Genomic DNA, 22205 nt, shown 5'->3' on the forward strand with positions numbered 1-22205 from the left:
TAGTCAACACACAGATGAAGGAGGGAGAGAGACTTATGACCGACCCCCTTCAGCAGGTGGAACAGAGTCAACAGAAAAATCCTCCTAATAGCAAAAGAAAAGAAATTATAAAAATCAGTGCAGAGATACATGAGTGGGGGGGGGATGGGAAAAATCAACTCAGTAAAAAGCTGGTTCTTCAAAAGGATCAACAGAATCGACAAACCACCAGCAAACCTAACAAAAGATGGGAAGGAACAGACATCAATATAGAGGATGAGGGACGAAACAGGGGGAATTACAATGGACCCCAAATGTACTATGAAGGACTCTACTCCAACTTTGAGGCACAGACAAATACCTCATAAAACAAACCCTCCCCAAATTAGCTCATATGATGTCAAGAACTTGAATAGACCCATAGCAAAAAAAAAAAAATAGATCATGTTATCAAGAAACTACCATCCGAAAAAAGTCCCAGCCCAAATGGCTTCACAGGAGGATCCTACCAAGCCTTCATGGAAGAGCTGACATCAATGCTACACAAACTCTTCCAAAACACAGAAAAGGACAGTACACTCCCAAACACACTCTATGAAGCTAGTGTAACACTGATACCAGAACTGTTCAGGGATCCCACAGGAATAGAGAACTCTAGGCTGATATTTCCAATGAACATAAATGCAAAAATCCTTAACAAAAACTTGACCCATAGAATACAAATGTGTGTATAGATTATAGATATAAAGATAGAGATATAGGTAGATCATGACCAAGTGGGATTCATACCAGGGATGCAGGGATAGTTCAACATCTAAAAAACCATCAACAGTATCCATCATATTGACAAGAAGAGGGGTAAAGACTGCATGATAATGTCATTCGATGCAAAAAAAACCATTTGACAATATTCAACACCCTCAATATAATAAAAACTACATATGAGAAACCAATAGCCAGCATTACAATCAATGGAGAAAAGACAAAAACATTCCCACTGAAGAAGGGAGCTTCCAAGGATGCCCCTTGTCCTCGCTTCTATTCAACATCATCCTGGAATTCTGAGCTAATAATATAAGGTGACAGAGGATATCAAAAGTATACATCTGGGGAAAGAAGAAATAAAATTATCATTATTTGTGGATGATATGATTTTATATAGAGAGAACCCCAAAGGCTCCACAGATTGCTAGAAATAATAGAGGAATATGGTAGAATGTCAGGATATGAGATCAACAAGCAGAAGTCAATTGGGCTGCTATACACCACTAAGGGGATTACAGAAAAAGAGATCAAGAAAGTAGTAACATCCACAATAGCCAAGCATAAACTGAAATATCTGTAAAAGGAAAACTACAGAACATTATTACAAGAAGCCAAAAGGGACCTTCACAAATGGAAGAACATCTCATGCTCGTGGTTCAGTTAACTCAAGATTGTAAAGATATCAATCCTGCACTATATAAGTTTAATGCAATCCCAATACAAATTCCAGCATCAGTTTTTCAAAGAAATGGAAAAACTGACTACCAACTTCATATGGAAAGGGAAGAAGCCCAGAATTGGCAAGGAACGCCTCAAGAGGAAGAACAAAGTGGGTGGGCTTGCACTACCTGACTTTAAACAAACTAGACAGCCATAGGTCTCAACATTACTAGTATAATGACAGATACTCAGACCACTGCATATGAACAGAAAATCCAGAAATTAAAACAGCAGCATACAGACAACTCGTCTTTAACAAAGGCCCCCAAAATATCCAATGGGAAGCAGAAGACCTGTTCAACAAACGGTACTGGAAAACTGGAGATCAGCCTGCAGAAGAATAAAACAAGACTTTTACTTCACTCCATACACAAGAACAAATTCAAGGTGGATCACAGACCTCGAGGTAAAATCCAACATCCAAATGAGAAATTGGGACAAAGCTAAAGATCTTAATGCAGGGAATATACAGGCTATCAGACATAAGGAAGGGTACCCACCCAGAGGAAGATAAGAGACGAGTGGGACCTACTAAACACAAAACGCTGTGTGCCGCAAAAGATTTCATCCAGAGAGTAGTAAGAGAGCCCACGGATTGGGAAAAGACATGTAGAAATGACATATCAAAAAATGCATATTACTAAAGCCTACAGATTCCTGCAAGCTTACAACAAGAAAACAGAATAGCCCTTTGAGGAGCTGGGCAAAGACTTGAACAGATGACTCACAGAGGAGGAAATCTGAATGGCCAATAAACATGTGAGAAAATGTTCCTGATCATTAGCCATCCGGGAAACGCAAATCAAAGCATCTATGAGATACCACCCAATACCCACAAAGATAACCCAAAGCAAAAAAAACAAACAAACAGGAAGCAATAAATGTTGGAGTGTGGGGAAATAGGAACGCTCATTCACTGCTGGTGGTCTTGTAGATACGTACGACCATTGTGGAAAGCGATGTGTCGAGACCTAAAACAGATGGAAATCAAGCTACCACATGACTCAGCAATTCAATTACTGGGCATATATCCAGAAGAAATAAACAAATCACAACTAGACATCTGCTCTCTAATGTTCATTGCTGCACAGTTTACCATTGCTAAAAAAGTGAAAACAGCCTAAGTTTCCATAAATAGATGAATGGATTAAAAATATTTTGGTATATACACACAATGGACTACTACAAATCCCTAAAAAATAGTGATGAAACTATGAAACCCCTCATCTCATGGAAAGAGTTGGAGGATATTATGCTGAGTGAAGATCCACACTAGATTCATGCATCATCAAAAACAGACACAGAGAGAGCACTTGTGCTGAAAGGCATCTTCTCCCCCCGCCTCACATATGCCTTTAAGGCTGAAAGAGGGGTGGAAGAAGAAAAATGACAGCAGAGGGGGGTCAGGGCACTAACCAACCTAAGGGGAGGGTATTGTTTACATCTCCACAGGAAAGGGAGAATGAGAGTAGACCTCATTTCAGCATCCCAATCCTTGAGGACAATGCTCCTGCTCAGAGCAGCTCATTCCCAGAGATGACTGCAGAGTTGGCCTAAGCCCAAGAGGTGATGTCCTCTCCCTAGATGGCATCACAGCAGTGGACGGTCCTGCAGATACAGCACTGGGAGAAGAGAGAGGCTGGACTGACCTGACCACATGGGGCAAATCAAGGGGGAGTGCAACAGACCAGTGATGGTAGCAAAGCCACGAAGTCCCTGAAGAATCCCAATCATAGACTTCCGACTCAGAGGGCAGCACTTAGCACCCCATCTAAACTGGTTGGGGATTATTCACAAGGGGGCCACACTGAAAGTCTAAAGGCGTAACTGGGCATGGTGGGGTGGGACACTAGACTTGTTCCATCCTTGACTGCAGAAATAGCATTGGGGACCTTCAGGATGCTCACCTTTCAGACACGAAAGATGAAGACTGAAAGGGATATGTGTTGTTAGGTAAGTGGGACCTGGGATATGTAACCCTGAAAGAAATGGGACTGGCCCGCTGGTTTATAACACGCCCTGCTCTCTATTTAATAGAGAGATATGCATCGGTTCTATGTCGGGATCCCTGTCAGACTTGTGACTATCAGTATGGCTTTATTTGTTTGTTTATTTTGGTGTTTATCTATACAAAATAGGCAGGATAGGCAATCTTACAGAGACAGCAACTGGACCGATGATTCCTGGGGGGCATGAGAGGGGATGGACAGGAGGAGGTGAGCTATGAGCCAATAACAACTTCTACAAGGGAATAGTAAAGGTTCTAAAATTGATGGCAAGGGTGAGTAGCTTTTCTGGATGTGTTTGCTCAATCGAATTTTATCTGAGAGGAATTACTGAACAGTGAACAATGGGTAAACATAAATAGTGGGGTTGGAGGGGAAGAAAAAAAAAGGAAAGAAGAAAAAATATGTATATATGTAAATATATTCATTTAATTACATATGTATGTTTATGCAAATGCAACAAGGAAGCAGATGGACTTTGGTCTTCTACTTAAATCTTACCTTAGTACAAGAACAGTTTGTTCTAATAATGTGGTATTGTATACCTTCTTGACCCAATTGTTGAAGACAAAATAGGTGCATAAGAAAATATGGTCAAGAAAGCTGATGATGCCTGGCTATTAAAAGATATAGCATCTGGGGTCTTAAAAGGCTTGTACTCAAACAAACAGCCATCTAGCAGGGCAGCAACAAAGCACACATGGAAGAAGCACACCAGCCTGTGTGATTATAAAGTATAGACAGAAAAAATATATCAGAAGTTCAAAAACAAGCAACTAAATTGTTGTGAAGTGGTGTAGATGTAGTGAAGACCCAAAATCTACCTGTAAGATAATTGGACGGTCCCTCTCAGAAGTGCCACAAGGAAGGGATGATAAATTCATGGTGCAGTACAGCACTGATGAAGCACATAATTTTCCTCTAGTTCTTTAATATTTCCTCTCCATAAGATTATGCTTTTTATTTGTTTACCTCATTAATCATGCCAGAGTTTCAGAGGTTCATCTGTATATTTAAGCTCATTTGATACATGAAAGCCAAGATAGTTAACCCTTAAGAAACAGTAACGGGAGTAATGGTTCCCTGGGGGTATGGGAAGAGAAGGGTGGGGGGGCGCACAGGGAGAATAGGGAGCTGACAGCACGGATGACTGTATCACCCCACTCGATGGGATCAGACAACAGAATTGTAAGTGAATGGATATATAAAATATGACACGAAAAAAAATCATGGTTCCTGGGGGGTAGGGTGGGGGAGGGAGGGGATACAGGGGAGCAGATATTAAGGAGCTCAATAAGAAAGAACATGTTTGAAACTGATTGTGGAAGCAACTGTACAACACTGTTTGGTGTGATTGAACTGTGGAATGCTAATGAGATCTGTAACAGCTCCGAACAAAATGATTAAAAAATAAATTAATTAAAAGAATGAGCACATCCAAAGCCCGGATAATGGCCTTTAAAAAAATAAATAAATAAGCGAACAAACCCATGGCTATCACCTTGACTCTGATTTACAGCGATCCTCTAGGAGAGACTGGAACTGTACATTTTCCCAGTAGCAGACAAGCTCCTCTTTCTCCAGCAGGGCAACTCGTGGCGTCACTCTACTGACTTCGTAGCTAGTAACCCAGTGCATGACCCACCACGCTGACAGCCCTCGCTTCCAGGGCTTCCTGGACACCAATTGACCTGGGAAATGCTGTCTTGTTTGTGTTTTAACTGGAATGATTTAAATTCCCCACTCCTTTAACCAAATGTACAGAAAAAGTTAGTACATCTACAGATGGGAGCAGCTGGACCACCAGCCCTGCAGACGCAGATCCCGGTCTAACCGCGCGGCACGCAGAAGTAGGAAATAGAGGCACTTACCTTTTCTTTCACACACAGAGACGGTAATGCTACTGTGTGACTCAACTAAACGGTGGAGCTTTACAGATTGCTGGAAAAGAAGAAGGAAAAATGGAAAAATGTCTCTCTTCATTGAGTGGCCATGCTGTCACTTCTGTCTCATAATGACCCATAGGTTACAGAATACAACACTGTGGTAAGAATTTCTTGGCTGTAATCTTTATGAAAGCAGATCTTCTGGGGCACCATGGGGGTGGGGAGTTTGGGGGAAAAGACGTGGGGGATGGGGGAGAGACTAGGGATGAGATTCAAACTACTAAACCTTAGATTAGTGGTTAAGTGCAAACTGCATCCACCAAAGCCTTATTTGCATGTAGGCCCCAGGTATAGTTCATTAAAGTGCTAGATTTTTTAAAAAATGCATTACAACCTTGTTGCCAGCCAAATACAGTAGCAAGAAACAATTAGGTGCCCTATTACTCAGCTGCAAAAGTTTACAACATCTTGTCTTCTCCAGCGGTGATTTGTTGCTACTATTGCTGCTCTGTACTCATTGAGCATATTTTGAGTCATAGCCACCTTGATGACAAATAGAAATCTTTATGGGAGCAGATTGACAGCTCTTTCTCCTTAGGAGCTGTCAGGTAGATTCAAACCACCACTCTTTGTGTCTGAGCGTCACTGTTACACCACCAGGAGTCCTGTATATTCTCCTGTAGAAAGGAACATCCCAGAATGCTCTTGCATCTCAAATGTGCTGTGTGTGTGTGCATGCACACACTTTTAATTGTGATTGGGTTAAAGTTTGTAGAGCAAATAAGTTTTCCATTTAATAGTGCATACATTTTGTTGTATGTATGTGACTTAGTTAGTTTATTGTGCCAACCTGGCCGATAAACACAAGTGGGGTTAATTGAAGGGTGGGAAGATAAATGGCTCAGTGAGCCTCCACTTTCGAGTTCTCGGGTTATTTGCTTTGTGAGGGTTGCACCAGGGTGCAGCTGCCTTAGACATCCCCAAGGAGAAGCAGCATGGACCTACCCTATACAGCCATGGGTGCTGGAGCAGCCATGTGGAGACCCCTGCCAGCGCTGATTCGGCTTTCCTCCTGCAGTCGGCATCATAGTGTGTGTTTTGTGAGATGCAGAAGGGCTTTGTGAATTGGTGTTGGACATATGAGTTAATGTTGGACTTGTGGGCTTGGGCAGCACTGGGTTGGGAAGTTTTCTTCATGTGCACTTAACCTTTATATAAAGCTCTCTCTTGAAAATGAGTTTCTGTGGACTTGTTTCTCCAAAGTATCTCCATATTGTGTTAGTTAGTTTATTGTGCCAACCTGGCCGATAAACACAAGTGAGGTTAATTAAAGGGTGGAGGGATAATGGCTCGGTGAGGCTCGACTTTCGAATTCTCGGGTCTTTTGCTCTGTGATGGTCGCACCAGGGTGCAGCTGCCTTAGCTAGTTCCCTGCTTCAGCTGGCAAGGCTGACTTCCTGCAAGACAACCCCAAAGAGAAGCCACATGGACCTACCTCGATGCATATCTGGGTGCTGGAGCAGCCATGTGGAGACCCCTGCCAGCACTGAGCTGCTTACACATTCATTGACTCGGCTTTCCTCCTGCAGTCGGTGTCATTGCGTCTGCTTTGTGAGATGGAGGAGGACTTTGTGGACTGATGTTGGACATGAGTTAATGGGTGAGTTGGACTTGTGGGCTTGGGCAGCACTGGGTTGGGATGTTTTCTTGATGCGCACTTAACCTTTATGTAAAACTCTCCCTTATACATGAGTTTCTGTGGATTTGTTTCTCCAAAGTACCCAGACTAATACAGTATGTATTGATTGCAATCTGCACAATGGAACATCACTTATCACACTTATACCTCATATGTCTAGTTTCTATTCCCAATCTTGGAGGCACAGTGGCCATTAGATCTCTAGGGACTGATTGTTGTAAGGAGTGAAGAACTCCCTTGTCATTGTTTCTCTTACAGATCTGTCTATTGTTTGGTTGAAAATTCAGTCAAGAGATGAGTTCAGCTCCAGGCTCGCACGGCGACTAAAGACAATAGTCTCAGGAGCTCCACCAATCTTTAACTGACGGGTAAGCCTTTTCTTTATTTTTTATGATTTTGAGTTTTGGTTCACTTTTTTCTTTCAACTTTATCCATGACCTTCAGTGTGATCGCTTTCAGAGAAGTTGGTAGTAGTAGCCTGGCACTATCTAGTTCTTCTGGTTTCACATAGCCCTTTAATCCTTTGGAATAATTGTTTCCATGTGTCTGTAATTTTCTTCAGTCATCTTTGTTCTGTACAACAGGGAGTGAGTTGAACTTTAGGGGCCATTCACAAGCTTCAAGACTCAACTTTAGGGACCATTCACAAATTTCAGGCTCACCTCAGTTGTATGTAGAATGTTTCCTTTGTCAGCTATGTTGTTCCAATGAACCATGACTTCCCCTAAGACTATGATCCTGTGGGGCAAATGACGGAGGTCCTCAAGGTGCTTGGTTCTGGCTGAAAAGTTTTTATAATTTTCCCCCTGTATGCTCTAATATGTCATGGACATATTGGTAGCACATGAAAACACATGTGTAGAAATAGCCTCTGTCAGCCTTGCATAGTCCTATTCCCTTATCCAGACCGCTTCAGTTTGCATGTCTACCTAGATAGCTACTCTCAGAGTGTTGTTACTACTGCGACTGTAGGATTGTGTTTCTCATCGGATTTGCCTTTGTTGTTGCTAACTCTTCCACTCCTCCTAGTGTCTTCCTTTGCCTTCATCATTGTTTGGTAACCTCCCATTGATTGCCCATCGTCTTCTCCTTCACCGGTGTTAATATGTGTAGGCATCTGATTTGATTTGAGTGTGAATAAGGTCTAGAGAAGACTAAATGCTTGGGAACTTCTGGGGTTGAGATTAAAGTCCATGATAGGATCTAGGACTTAATTGTAAATATAATGGGAATACTTTGAAACTTCTAGTAGTAAGAGCATGGGACCTATCACAATCGGGTTGGCATTTTTAAAGCCTTGGTCCAGCCTGCTGTATGGTGAAAACATAGGCCAAAGGCACGAGTGGCATAAAGAAACTATATAGGAAGCTATTGCCAAGTCACTTGGACCACCAAAATGATAAGGATGGGGAAAAGTGAATGATGAAAGAGATATGTAAGACAGCTATCAAAAGATATAGCATCTGGGGTCTTAAAGGCTTGAAAGTAAACAAGCGGCCATCTAGCTGAGAAGCAGCCAAGCCCACATGGGAGAAGCACACCAGCCTGCGTGATCATGAGGTGTAGAAGGGATCAAGTTTCAGGCATCAAAGAAGAAAAAAATCATATCATTTTGTACTCACCTTCCCAATACAATCACTGAAGACAAATAGGTGCATAAGCAAAGGTGGTGAAGAAAGCTGATGGAGCCCGGCTATCAAAGGTTATAGCGTCTTGAGTCTTAAAGGCTTGAAGGTAAACAAGCAACCATCTAGCTCAGAAACAACAAAGCCCACATGGAAGAAGCATACCAGCCAGTGTGTTCACGAAGTGTAGAGGGGATCAGGTATCAGGCATCAAAGAATAAAAAAATCATATCATTGTGTCTCACCATCCCAATATGATCACTGAAGACAAATGGGTGCATAGGCAAATGTGATGGAGAAAGCAGATGGCGCCCAAGGCACCAAAGATATAGTGTCTGGGATCTTAAAGGCTTGAAGGTAAACAAGCAACCATCTAGCTCATGAAGCAACAAAGCCCACATGGAAGAAGCACAACAGCCTGTGTGATCACAAGGTGTCAAAGGGATCAGGTGTCAGCCATCGAGGAACAAAAAATCATATCATTGCGAATGAGGGGGAGTACAGATTGGGGAACCAAAGCTCATCTGTGGGCAACTGGTCATCCCCCTACAGAAGGGTCATAGGGAGGAGATGAATCAGTCAGGGTGCAGTGTAGCAATGATGAAACATGCAGCTTTCATCTAGTACTTAAATGCGCCCCCCATCATGATCCCAATTCTACCTTACAAATCTGGCTAGACCAGAGGATGTACACTGGTACAGATAGGAACTGGAAACACAGGGAATCCAGGGAAGATTATCCCTTCAGGGCCAGTGGTGAGAGTGGCGATACCGGGAGGGTGGAGCAAAGGTTGGGTAAAAAGGGGGAACTGATTACAAGGATCTACATATAACCTCCTCCCTGGGGGATGGACAACAGAAAAGTGGGTGAAGGGAGATATCGGACAGTGTAAGATATGATAAAATAATAATTTATAAATTATCAAGGGTTCATGAAAGGGGGGAGCAGGGAAGGAGGGGAAGATTGAGGAGCTGATACCAAGGGCTCAAGTGTAAAGCAAATATTTTGAGAATGATGATGGCAGCAAATGTACAAATGTGCTCGACACAATGGATGGATGTATAGATTGTGATAAGTGTTGGATGAGCCCCCAATAAAATGATTTATAAAAGAGATAGATAGAGATATGTAAGAGGAAAAAAAATCACAGGATTTTAAAAGAAAATTTCTAGGGTGGCAATCAGATTTCTGGTTGGTGCAACTGAATGGACAATGGTGCCTATTACCAAGTCAAGAAAGTTGAGAGTAAAGGTTTGGGGAGATGAGTACTTAAATTCTGTGTTGAATGGAGTCAATTTAAAACATTTCTTAGATAGCAAGTTTGGGATATAAGTAATAATGTCCAATCCATAAGTCTGAATTCAAGAGACATTTGAACTTGAGATATGTTTAAATGTGAAAGTCATTACAATAGGCTTTTAGAAATAATTACTAAATGAAACAGCAAAACTAAGGAGGAAATCTGTATATTCATATGAAATTATGCTCAAAACATTTATACTTTAAAGACTAGCTAGGGAAAAAAAGGAAATCAGGCTGCCTTTTGTTTAAGAAAGAAGGAAACACAAGTTCATTGTATTTGCCTTTAAAATGTTAGGGCAGAGCAAGAGAGGGGGGCGTCATTTGGCTGGTGGAGATTAAAAGCTAAGCAAAACTTGTCTCATAGATTCCATTTTCTTTTCAAAATTAGCGGTGAGGTTATAACCTGAGTTAGAGGCAAAGCAGGACAGGGGAAGATGGACACCTCAGAACATACAGAGGGAGGAGTGTCGAAACCATACTCTCAGCTGCCAAAAGAGCACCGTGACCAGGAAAGCACAAAGATTTGCCCAAATGCAGTGGGCACTTATTGATCTAAAACGCAACCAAGCATTGTGTTCTATGTGCTTGCTTTGGTTTGTGTGCTTCCCAGGTCCCCTGGTAGAGGGATAGAGAGAGCCATGAGTTGGATTGGATTTTTTCATCAAAACTCAAAAAAGTACATCAGTATGTTCTACATATATGTTTTTGTGTGTTTCATTTAACTTTTCCCAACAGATTTATTGGCATAATATTCCCATGTCGTGCAATTCAATAGTTCAAGCTGCCTATATACTTTTTACCTACTCATTCATGCTTTATAAATATCTATGTATTTCTGTGGCCAGTCATGCTCAGGTAACATAAAGGGAACGAGAGTTGGCAGATGTGATGGGGGAAGGAAAATGGCTAATGCTTCTGGACCATCAGTTAGACTCACACACTTGGCCTCATTTACTGTAGAGTAGGTAGTAGCTGTTTCCTGGTTCCCTGTCTATTCAAAACTCAATAAAGCCACCACCATTCTCTTTTCAAGGGGCCCTGGGCTGATAATGAAAAACGTTAGCAGTTGAAACCAACCAGTTGTGTTCCCATCAAGATTACAGCTTTAAGGGCAAAAAAAGGGGTGGGGGCAGAAAGATAGGAAGAGTAGAGCTTTAGGAGCCCCGCAGGGAAGTTATACTCTGTCTACAGGGCCAATGTGAGTTAGAATCAACACGATAACACATACGCAACAAAAATAATCATCTCTTTCTGAAAACATGAGAGTGGTGGAAAAGCTTGCCTGTCTGAGATCGTAGACTGTCAGTGCGATGGAAATGATGGACATAATTATAATGGCGAGAGCATATTCCTTATAGTCTTCACTAAACCACAGGCAGACGCTGAAGAGCTGAAACACGTAAAATGAATTCAGAACCTGTTGGCAGACATAGAGCAGAAAAATAGTCAGGCTTCACATTTAGTAATTCATTGACATGTTTGCCTTCGTAAACAGGCCTGTGACATTTATCTTCCTACAAAATAGTCTTGTTTCTCATGATTCAATTTATCCAGCAGTCCTCTGTGTTTCTAACACTGAATCAGCAACTTTACTTGAATTTCTTCATTTAATTGCATAATTACTTTACTAACAAAAAACTAACTATGTCCCTTATAAAAATGAAGAGAACTGAGTCTTAGATCTTAAGTAACTTGCCCAAGTTCACACAGCTGAGACCCTAAATAAAGTAAACCTTTTACTCACCCAATCTAACCCCACAACACTTGCTTTGAATAATTACTATATTTGACGGTTTACAAAGCAGTGTTGCATGTACCATCAATATTGACCACCACAACAGCTTTCTAAGGAGTAGATATTAATGAATATAACCTCCATTGTATACTTATGGGCCTTCACAGGATGACGGCAAGGTTTACAATAGTAGAATGCCTTCTGGTCTGTTGGTCTTTCCTGTGACAGAGTAGCTGCTGTACTGGAAGCCATGAAAGTACCCTAGATTAACGAGTGAGGTAAAGACAATATTCGCTCAGAAAAAGTAAGCTGAAGTAGAGATGTCCCGCTTTAATTGTACACCTGGAACAATGTGGGCCAGGAGTTATTGTTAGATGTCATTGAGTTGTCTCAGACGCATACCAAGCCTCTAGGGCCATCCTATCGTGTCGCTACGAGTCAAAATCGACTCAATGGCAGTGACTTACGTCGACAGTGCCCCGCTCTGTAACATCTTCCCAATGGATGCTATGTTTGAGGCCAATGTTGTTCCCATTTTTTCACTATTTACGTTATCAAGCATGATGTCTTTTTCCAAGGATGGGTCTCTTCTGATAAACATTGAAAATATGTAAAAACAAGTCTCCTTATCCTTGCTCTTAAGAAGCATTCTGGTTATACTGTTTCCAAAACATATTTCATGTACAGATTCCACATGAGTACAATGAAATGTTCTGGAGTCTCCATCCTTCTCGTGTCTCCATAAATTGGTATGATCCCCACAACAGAATGTCTTGTCAAAGCCAAAAACCACAAGTGAACATCTTTCTAGTCACCTCTGCTTTCAGCCAAGGTCTATCGGACATTAGCAATGAGATCTCCCGCTCTATGTCCTCTTTTGCATATGTCAGCTTCCTGTCAATATCCAGTTGCAACTGTTTTAAAATTATATTTAAATTGTATTTGGCTAAATTTTGCTCTCATTTTGCTGTCCATTTCAGCTCACTAATTCCTAAGATATTCATCCATTTAATTTTAAAAATAATTTTCAGTTTTCCTAGATCTCTATTTTGTACATTTCACATTCAGATTATTATCGGATGTTTGCAGCTGTTCCTTCTCATTTTGAGTTGTACCCCATCTCCAGATGAAGCTCACAAAAGCTTTGTTCCATCCATGTCACTAGGTCAACTCTACTTTGAGGGGCCAGCTCTTCCCCAGTCGTATTTGAGTGCCTTCCTGAGCTACTCATTTTCAGGCACCATATTTTTACTTCTGTTTGAACTGTTTTCAGTGGCTAATTATTCAGAATTGGTTAGCTTTTTCTTCCTACTCTGTTTATAATCTGAAAGCTATACTGAAACCTGTCTTCCAGCTGACTCTTCTAGTATTTGAAAAATAGGTGTCATAGCTTTCAGCAACACACAAGCCACTACAGGATGATAAAGAGACAAATGGGTGGGTGTGAGAGGGAGGAGATATTAATTCCCAAACCTATAATCCTGCTTTCATTAAAAACTCATTTGAATTTAACTCAAATTTCCTCTAGTTGACATCCATATTTCTAAAGTCAAGTGGTTCTCAACCTGTGTGCCATGACCCCATTGGGGGTTGAGCAACCCTTTCACAGGGGTTGTCCGAGTCATAACAGCAGCAAAATTAGAGTTATGAAGTAGCAAAGAAAATAATGTTATGGTTGGGGGGGTCACCACCACATGAGGAACTGTATGAAAGGGTCGCGGCATTAGGAAGGTTAAGAACCACTGCATCTAAACCAAGAATGACTGTCCTTGCTTCTAGTCAGGGAAGAAACACGCAGAAAATTTTCCTATCAATTCGTTTCACTTTCTTTCATGCCTGACAGTTTGCTGAAAATATTGAGAAAGAACCTTGAGTTTGGTCAATTTTTTTCTTAAGACAAGCGGGAGTCAGAGGGAGGGTGGAAAACAGAGGAAGACCCATAACGCAGCTGCATAGTTTGTTTTTTATAATCATCATTATAAAATGAAAAATGACAAGAAGAAGAACATTTAAATTTTGGAAATGATGATCAAGTCCTCTCTCCCCACATCACTGAAGGACAATTACATTAAGATTAATGGGACTAATAAGGCTGAACAGATGTTTCGTTTTCTTCCCCCTGACAATTTTTAGTGCTGGGGAAATTGTATATAGGAAAGTGACTGAGTTTTTTTATTATAATTATTTTAGTTTTACAGAGTTTAAGAAGACTAATAATAGAGAATCACAAAGGAGGAAGACAGGAAGGAGGAACAGAAGAGGAAGGAAAGGAAGAGGGGGCAGAAGAAAGGAACGAAGGGCCGGCGGAGCGTTCATCCAGTCAGTAGATGAAAGGCAGACACATGAGCTTTGTGACTCCTATCTTGCACCGTGTGCAGAAGTGGATCTCCAAGAAAAAGAACAGAAGAGAGATATGAAGAAAATATTATTGGCATCCTTTCCACATATCACCAAATTCCACCAACTGATTAATAAATAGAACTCAAACTCCTGCTCATTTGACTAAGACCAAACTTCTCTGTTTTTCTATCTAGTCAAACTGGGCCCCAAGACAAAATGCTCGTTACCTCCTTGACGAGTAGTTTCCAAATCGGTGTGATTTCAACATCAATAGTATTAGGCCCACAAATTAACCTCCTATGGGGAGAAATCACAGATCACTTAGTAACAACCAGTAAAAATGAAAGTTATCTTCTCACCTATTAAAAAGACAAAATCCAAACTATGTTCATATTTTTTTCACGTAGGGAATGATCATAAGCCTTGCCATCTTTCAAAAAAATAAGTGGAAGCACCAGGTATAAAAACAGGAAACATTATCAGAATGTTTCCATTGAACTATATTCTCCTCCCAGTCTAAATATTTCCTTGATGCTACTAAAAACTCTGTAGACAACTTTGGTCCAATTCCACTGTATCTGAGTTTCCACACACAGGGGACTATCTCCATAGTAGCTAACAGCAATGTTAATCAAGGTATCAGCTAACAACAATAGCAATGGAGGTATTCAATATTAACCATTGGCTCATTCAGGTAGGTTGGCAGTTTCTCATCTCTCTTGCCTCGACTCTGGCTCCGTGGATCTTGGATGGAGGGATCATGAAGGGAGAATCATTTTGCTGATGAGCAAATACAATGGGCTTCAAAAGCTTCCTGGAAATTTGCCATTATTTTTCAATGCCATTTTTCCATGAATTCTTTTACTCTATCTCCTTTACTAGCTGTATTTTGATAATCTAGGAATCTGGAGATTTTACTAATATATATAAAAATCCTCTAAAATACAGAATGATATAATTTACTCTAATTAAAGAGATTCAGCAATCTTGCTTCTTTGCTAATCCCAAGGGATGCCACTTTATGAGTTATTTTGCTTTGAAGAACACTTAGCAATCTCTCTGTGCCTTTTATGTGGATCTTCAAGTTAAATAGCTTTGCTGAATATATTTATATGTACGACACCATGATAACAGCGTTAAAAATAATTATGACCCATGAGAAGGGTGACATGGAAGGTGTAAGTAGCTCCAAAATAGTCTACAACAAATCGGGCTGCGGAGAGGAGCAAGATTTAGGAAGAATGCTAGATTCAATGTCGAAAGTCCAGTATGATTCACTGTGTGGCTTTGCGTGAATATCTTTTCCTCTCTGGTCCTTCATTTTCCAGTTTAAAAAAAAAGGAAGATTCTAGAAAGCCCTGGCTGATTACCACTTCTTTTGGTATTTTCCGGCTAAAATCAAAACTGCCTCAACGTTGCTGTTGTTAAAACAAAATTTTAAAAAACCACGAGAAACAGTAGGGAGAGGAAAAGAGGCACAGAATCTACAATCAGAAGGTGTGGAACTCAGTTATTACTCAATACTGATGACTTCTTAGTGTGTGGCCTTGTCTGGGCCGCTAAGCCTTTTTGAGCCTCGTCTGTAACATTGAAATGGTGAGTGAGTTCTGCTCTACTTCCCCCACAAGGTTGTTCTGAAGGTAGAGCGAGATAACACGTGTGAAAGCAATTTATTTTAATAATACTAAAAAGGACATCACAGCATATTCTAGTTTTAAGCAATTAAGATAACCATTTGCTGGGCTCTCTCTCCTGCTGATGGATAACACGCTTTGAGCTGGTGTTGACAGCAATGCACTATACCTAATCTCTTGTTCTTCTCTTGTGAGACCTGATCCGAATTTTAGATGTATCTTGGCAGAAGAGAGCCAGTCTTCCAAAGAGCTAAAATAGTAATGAGAAGGACATCCTTAGTAATAACATTTTTGGTAAATGGCTCTTTTCCTTGCTTGTCAATGCTGAACCCACTTACCCAACTTTCTGGAAGTGTCCTTCTAAGTTGTCCCAAACATATCTTATTTTCTGTACCTTTATGCATCTCACCTGCAAAAAAAAGGGGGTTGTTGAGTTGAGGGTCTGAGTATCAAAAGCAACATGATGGTTACAGAAGCATTTGTGAGAGAAGTCAAAATAGAGCATAGATCTACTAGCTTGAGGTTTTATCCATGCCTATCTCATCCCTTTCTACGGAATAAATGGCTTTTTTATTGGAAGTCATCATTTAATCAATGTTTATCACAGATGTAAGGAAATATTATAAATAAAATTCAGCCCCTGTATTACACTACTTTACCATCTGAGAAGGAAAAGAAAGTATTGCACCCCAAAAAATGCAATATAGTATATAGTCAAGTCAACATGGTATGTGTCAAATAATGATTTTGCAATTCCAGCATATTCAGCAGTTAATCAAAGGTCAGCAGTTCGAGCCCACACAGAGGATCTGTGGGAGAAAGATCTTGTGACCTGCTCCAGATAAGCCAATAAAAATAAAACAAAAACAAAGCCACTGTCATTAAGTCAATTCTGACTTGGAGTGACCCTATCGAGTTTCTGAAGTTGCCACTTTCTATGGGAACAGACAACCTCCTCTTTCTCCCACAAAACAACTGGTGAATTTGAACCACCAACCTTGCAGTTAGCAGTCCAATGCTCCTAGAGAGCCCTCTGGGGCAATTCTACCTTGTAACATAGGGCAGTTGAACATCAGAATGTCTCACCAGCACAAATAGTCACAAAATGCTCTAGGAAGGGCAGGGATCAGAAGGTATCATGGAGGAGAGAAAACCAGCCCCCAATCCTTGAAGAGCCCATAGACTTCGCTCAGCTAGAGGGACTGTTGTCTCAAAAGAGCATGTGACAGTAGGTACCATAAGTAAAGCCAATTAGCGGTAAAAGGAGGCCTGAGAGGGGGAGTTCATTAAGATGGCAGTATAAACAATCATAAGTGTTCATGTAGACTATTGGGAACTTTATTCCATGGGTAGTAGACATATCAGAAAAAATATTTGGCAGAAGATCCTGGAACATGGATAAGAGGTAATTCCTTGAAAATCCACACTATGTTACGTAATATGAACCCGTGGAAGTCAATAGTGGAAGGGGAGGGAAGTCAGGCTTTTCCAAATTATGCCTTCTTGCTTCTGCTTCCGTCACCCAACTTCCTATGAGTCTGAATTTCCACTAACTGGTGGCCTGGCTGACCGCAAAGAGAACCGATAGGACTGTTGCCTTGCTAAAGGGCAGTGGTCATTATTGCCCATTAGAACCCTCTGGAAGCCCCGGTGTAGGGGCTCATGTGTGCATTGGGCTGCTGACTAAAAAGTCCCCCCTTTCAACCCACCAACCAGGGAGGAAAACTTCCAAAACCCCTCTGGCCAATTCTGCTTTTTCCTAATGAGTTTCCATGAGTCAAAAATAACCCCCTGGCATTGAGTTTTGACTTTTGGAATCATCTGAGAAATACACACACACACACACACACACACACACACACACACACACACGTACTTTATCCTTAAGAAATGCAATTACATTTCTCTGCACCTCAGTTTTCCTATATGTAAATCGAGGCAATTAAACCACTTCAATGCTTCTAAATGTATGCTTTGCCTATGACAAGTATAGTCAATATAACCATTTGATTAATTCTGAAACGGAGAGAGCGTATAACTGATGCACAGTAAGTGCTTGATACATTTTTATTAAATCAATGAATAGATGCCTTCTAAAATCACATGTCAACTAGAAAGACCTCCTCAATGCCTACATTGCAAGGATTTGATGATCTTGAATAAGTCTAATCCTTCTTAGTGTATACAAGTGTACATGCACACATACAGAGGAGCCCTGGGGGTGTCGTGGTTTCAAGTGGGGCTTCTATCTGCATGGTCCACAGTTCAAAAGTACCAGCGGTTCCATGGGAAGAGACTGGGCTCTCTACTCCAGCGAACGGTACAGTCTCACACCCCTCGGAAGTAGTTCTACTCCATCACAGGGTCTCTCTGAATAGAACACACTCAATGGCGATGGGTTTATATGCACACGCATTTGTTCAGGTACCGAGTTAAAATATTAAATGCTGTATTTAAAAAAAATTTACCAAATGGATTTATTTCAATGAGATTGGCTGCGAAATCACTTTTATTTAGTAAATTGCATTTTCTAATTGATTTGCTATATAAAATTGGAGTGCATGATGTCTGGGAATGATTCTTCATAAGCTTCAGCTAGAGGTAAAGAACGTGACCATCCCTGGGGTATGACACATCTTGGACCCTGCACTTTCTTACTCTGAAATTCACTTCTTTTTCCATATTAATTTAGCAAATAGACTGGACTGAGTTTATACTAATACTTATTGAACTGTGTGGATCTTTCACTGTGTCTTTAGTCTTGTTAATCATCCTTAGCAGATATCATTTTCATCTCCACTTTGTGCCCGATGTTCATTAGATTAAGTAATTTGCCCAGGGTCACACCTATTAAGAAACAAGGCTGGAATTTGAGCCCAAACCCATCTGGTCCCAACGTCCACAATATCTCAAATGGTATCATTTTCAAGCTAGCCTTGGAAGAAAGTCTGAAAATTCCTTAATATCTTGGAATTAATTAAGAAATTAAATCAAGTGCCGTTTGCCTGCTTTATTCATTCCATAATTTTTTTTAAAAACCTGCATTCAAAACGAAATTTTAAGGAGAAACTGTAGAGAACATGTGCACACTTATCCAGTGAGAAAACGTTTGAGAAAGAGACCAGGAAAGCACATCAATGGAGAACATCAAAGGTGAAGGTCGCAGGAAGAGGAGCAAAGCGTTACTGTTAAGTGTCATACTGATAAGTCCATGTTCTCCTTGACAGAGGTGAGGAATGGGTCCATCATAGACCTGAGGCATCTTTGAGGTGCCCCAGGGGCCGAGAGAGAGAGAGAGAGACAGAGAGAGAGAGAGAGAGAGACATAGACATAGACATGATCACTTGGCCAGTTTCTTTGAACTTCACAGCAGGAAATAGCCATTAGAAATCAGGGAACTGTTGTGGGGGGTTTCTTTCTACTCAGAACCAGGAAGCTACCTCCATCCTTGCTTCCTTCTCTTCTTGTAAAGAACATTCTATTAAGCAGGTTAAGCACTGGGTTTCAGCGCTGTATGTAACTCTGGCAGCTTGTCCTTCAAGCCTGTGTTTCACTCCACTTGCAAACCTGACAGTCTTTCCACGGTGCTCTCCAACCACCCTACTCCCGCCCCCAATGACCGAACACTGTTATTTCGTTGGTTGTCTTATTTATTGTGTTGCCATCAGTGGCTGAGGCCAAGAGTCTCCCCCAAGCTTTACTGAGAGGTTTGGGTCCTTTAGATGAATATTGCTCATTCCAGTTCACAAATCACTATGATATCCATCCTCTTATTTTAGCTTCACAACAGGCCTGAGAAACTGAGGTTCTTGTCTTTCTTCATAAATAAGAAACCCAGAGCTCAGACGGGCAGTAGCCAGCAGAAGTCCCTGTCCTAAGCTAGGACATGAAGACATCAAGCCTGTGCACCAGCTTCCTTCATTCCAAGACCACATTACTTTCCTCTCATCTCATTGGTTTATGCCATTGTTTCTTCTTTCACGTGCTTGACCACGTAGTTGTTTGACGCCATTGGACAAGGATCCAATGGGCTTTGAAGGCAATAGGCAACTTTGGGCTACTTGCTTCTCCAGGTAAATGATCACCTGAACAATTAGGCAAGCTAATATTCTGAGTAATTGACCTGTTTTTGTCTGTTTATTTTGGCAATCAAGAAAACTGGGCACTAACAATTGACAACGGGGACAACTCAACAATTGTCTTTTATTGGTTTAAAAAATTGTTTTAAGCTTATGAAATTAATATGATCTTGAGTCCATAAAAATTAAACAGCTGTCTACTCATATAAATCTGAGAGAACATTCTACCTATAATGTGTGTTTTTCATAGGTGAATGTTAGCTCATCACTATTCAAGTATTATTAATTTAATGTGGTAAGTAGGGAGCAACCCAAATATCAAGTTACGGAATTCAAATTATAGATTTGTAAATAAGTTCACTCTGTGAACAGGAACAGATTTCCTGGCATATTTATTGCTAACAACTTTCACGGTAAGAGTAATTCTATTTCACAGATGTTTTTAAGGGCTCAGGTATTGCGCATCTACTATGTGTCTGGAACTATATTCCTTAATTTATTTAATTTTTCCAATTAATGTTAGGGTCAAGAAGCCTTGCCATTATGTAGATGATAAAACTGACACACAGTAGTGGTTATTGATCCGAGTTCTCACAGCTTAGAAAGAGAAAGCTATTATTTGAGCGGAACTCTGTCTGACTCCACAGTGTCGATTGAGAATGGTGCAGGGGGGACGTGAGTTTAACTCAGAGGTAGATTACTGACCAGTCAACCCTGTGTGCATGAGCTTACAGTAAGTAAGTTATGCACGCAGGCTTGATTGTGTTTACTGACTAATCTGTAGTGCAATCATTGATGTGGTGAAAGCCAGGTGAAATTATTAACCACCAGTGAGTAAGTAAGCACAGTTGGGCCTGAGTTTCCTTGATTATTGAGAAATCCAGTCCTAATTTAACTTTATAAACTCAAGCTCACTGTTATGGAGTCAATTATGACTCACCGTGATCATGTAGGGCAGGGTAGAACTGAGTTTCTGAGATGTAACTCTGAGCAGTTTTATTGGTATGTAATTCACATAATATGCAATTCAGTCATCCAATCACATCAAGAGTCGTACAATCATCACCACAGTGAGTTTTAGAACATTTCGTCACTCTTGTACTCATCTTTACTAGCTCCCCATTTCACCCCAACCTTCCCTGCCAGACCCTCAAGGAACCATGAATCCAGTTACTGTCTCTAGAGGCTCACCTATTCTGGAGTTCATATACAGAAAAAACAAACAAAAACCACCTTATTTTTAAGCTAACAACAACGACAAATAACACAGAATAAAACCTCAAAGAGAAAGCAGAAAATCTTAAACACTAGAACAAATTTAAAATAGATCACAAGGGAAATCAAATGATAAGGTGCTAAATTTTAACCTAACTACATGGAAATTGGAGACTCAGAGCTTCCAGTGGCTTCAAATTCTGCTGACCTTGCCATTAGCAGACCAAGGGGGTAGCCACGACGCTACCAGGGCCCCTAATTACAGTGGAAGGGAAAGACACGAAATTGTTCTGTCATCGTCAGGAACCATAACTTTGCTTACCTTTAAATCTGGCTTTTGTATGGCTCTGTTGATGATGTACTCCTCATCTGTAATGAGAGGGTGGTCAGGAGTGAGACGCAAAGTGCTGTGTAGTGCTGACAGGTGGATCCACACGACCTTTTTCCAAGAATAAGTCTGGAATTCATCCTGAGGAGAGACACCAAAAACCCCATGAGGTTCCAAGAAGGCATCAGGCTCAAATGCGATCTGAAAGACATCATCTGAATACAATTATGTATGTTTATGGAGTTCTTGAACATTCTAGACAGAATTATATGCCTGGGAGAGTTGGTGGCTATAGAGTCTTGAAAGGAAACAGCGTGTCCTCATTCACTGAAGAATCTGGGTATGAGGAGGAGACCCTGGTGCATATGTCAAAGCTCCAGAGAAGGGAAGACCATTCACAGGCAAGGGTCCTGTTTCCCCAAGATGCTCCAGTCTGATGCAAAATTCCACAGTGGGGGGAGGGGATCACACACACACACACACACACACACACACACATCCTTTCGAGGGTTTCTGTGGGTTTCATCCAGATCTGCCAAGGCTCATTTAAATTCTACCTCCTCATGTAGCTCCTTTAATGCCTTCCAGCCAGGAAAAGGGGGAAAGGTGAGACTGCAGGGGGTAGAACTAGGACTACACAACACCCCAATATTTCCCTTGTTTCCCTATTGGGCCCCTAATCACTTCCTGCCTTGCATGCACTTAGTAGGAGCCATGCTTTACTCCCACATTCCTTTTGTTCCCCCCTGCATGTGGAACACCATGATCTTTTCAGCAGGAATCTGAGGAGTGGATGAAAAAAGACTACTCCTACAGACTGAAGTTCCTAGAAGATAATTGTCACATGTTAGCATCCTCAGTAGAAAGGTTTCATTTTTCAGTTGACGGATA

The 22205-nt window shown here is 41.0% G+C and overlaps 1 protein-coding gene across 1 annotated transcript in view; it reads right to left on the reverse strand.

Moving 5' to 3' along the window:
• Positions 1-22205, reverse strand: part of ATP13A4 (ATPase 13A4) — a 96089-nt gene that overhangs the window by 60184 nt on the left and 13700 nt on the right. Inside the window, exons 3-8 of the mRNA XM_075557152.1 lie at positions 21309-21455; positions 16031-16101; positions 15862-15942; positions 14286-14355; positions 11266-11400; positions 5342-5411 (exon numbers count right to left, since the gene is read on the reverse strand). Of these exons, the coding sequence (XP_075413267.1) occupies positions 5342-5411; positions 11266-11400; positions 14286-14355; positions 15862-15942; positions 16031-16101; positions 21309-21455 (574 nt within the window). The remainder of the gene's footprint in view (positions 1-5341; positions 5412-11265; positions 11401-14285; positions 14356-15861; positions 15943-16030; positions 16102-21308; positions 21456-22205) is intronic.

Source organism: Tenrec ecaudatus, chromosome 8, assembly GCF_050624435.1.
Source record: "Tenrec ecaudatus isolate mTenEca1 chromosome 8, mTenEca1.hap1, whole genome shotgun sequence".
NCBI classification, from domain to species: domain Eukaryota; kingdom Metazoa; phylum Chordata; class Mammalia; order Afrosoricida; family Tenrecidae; genus Tenrec; species Tenrec ecaudatus.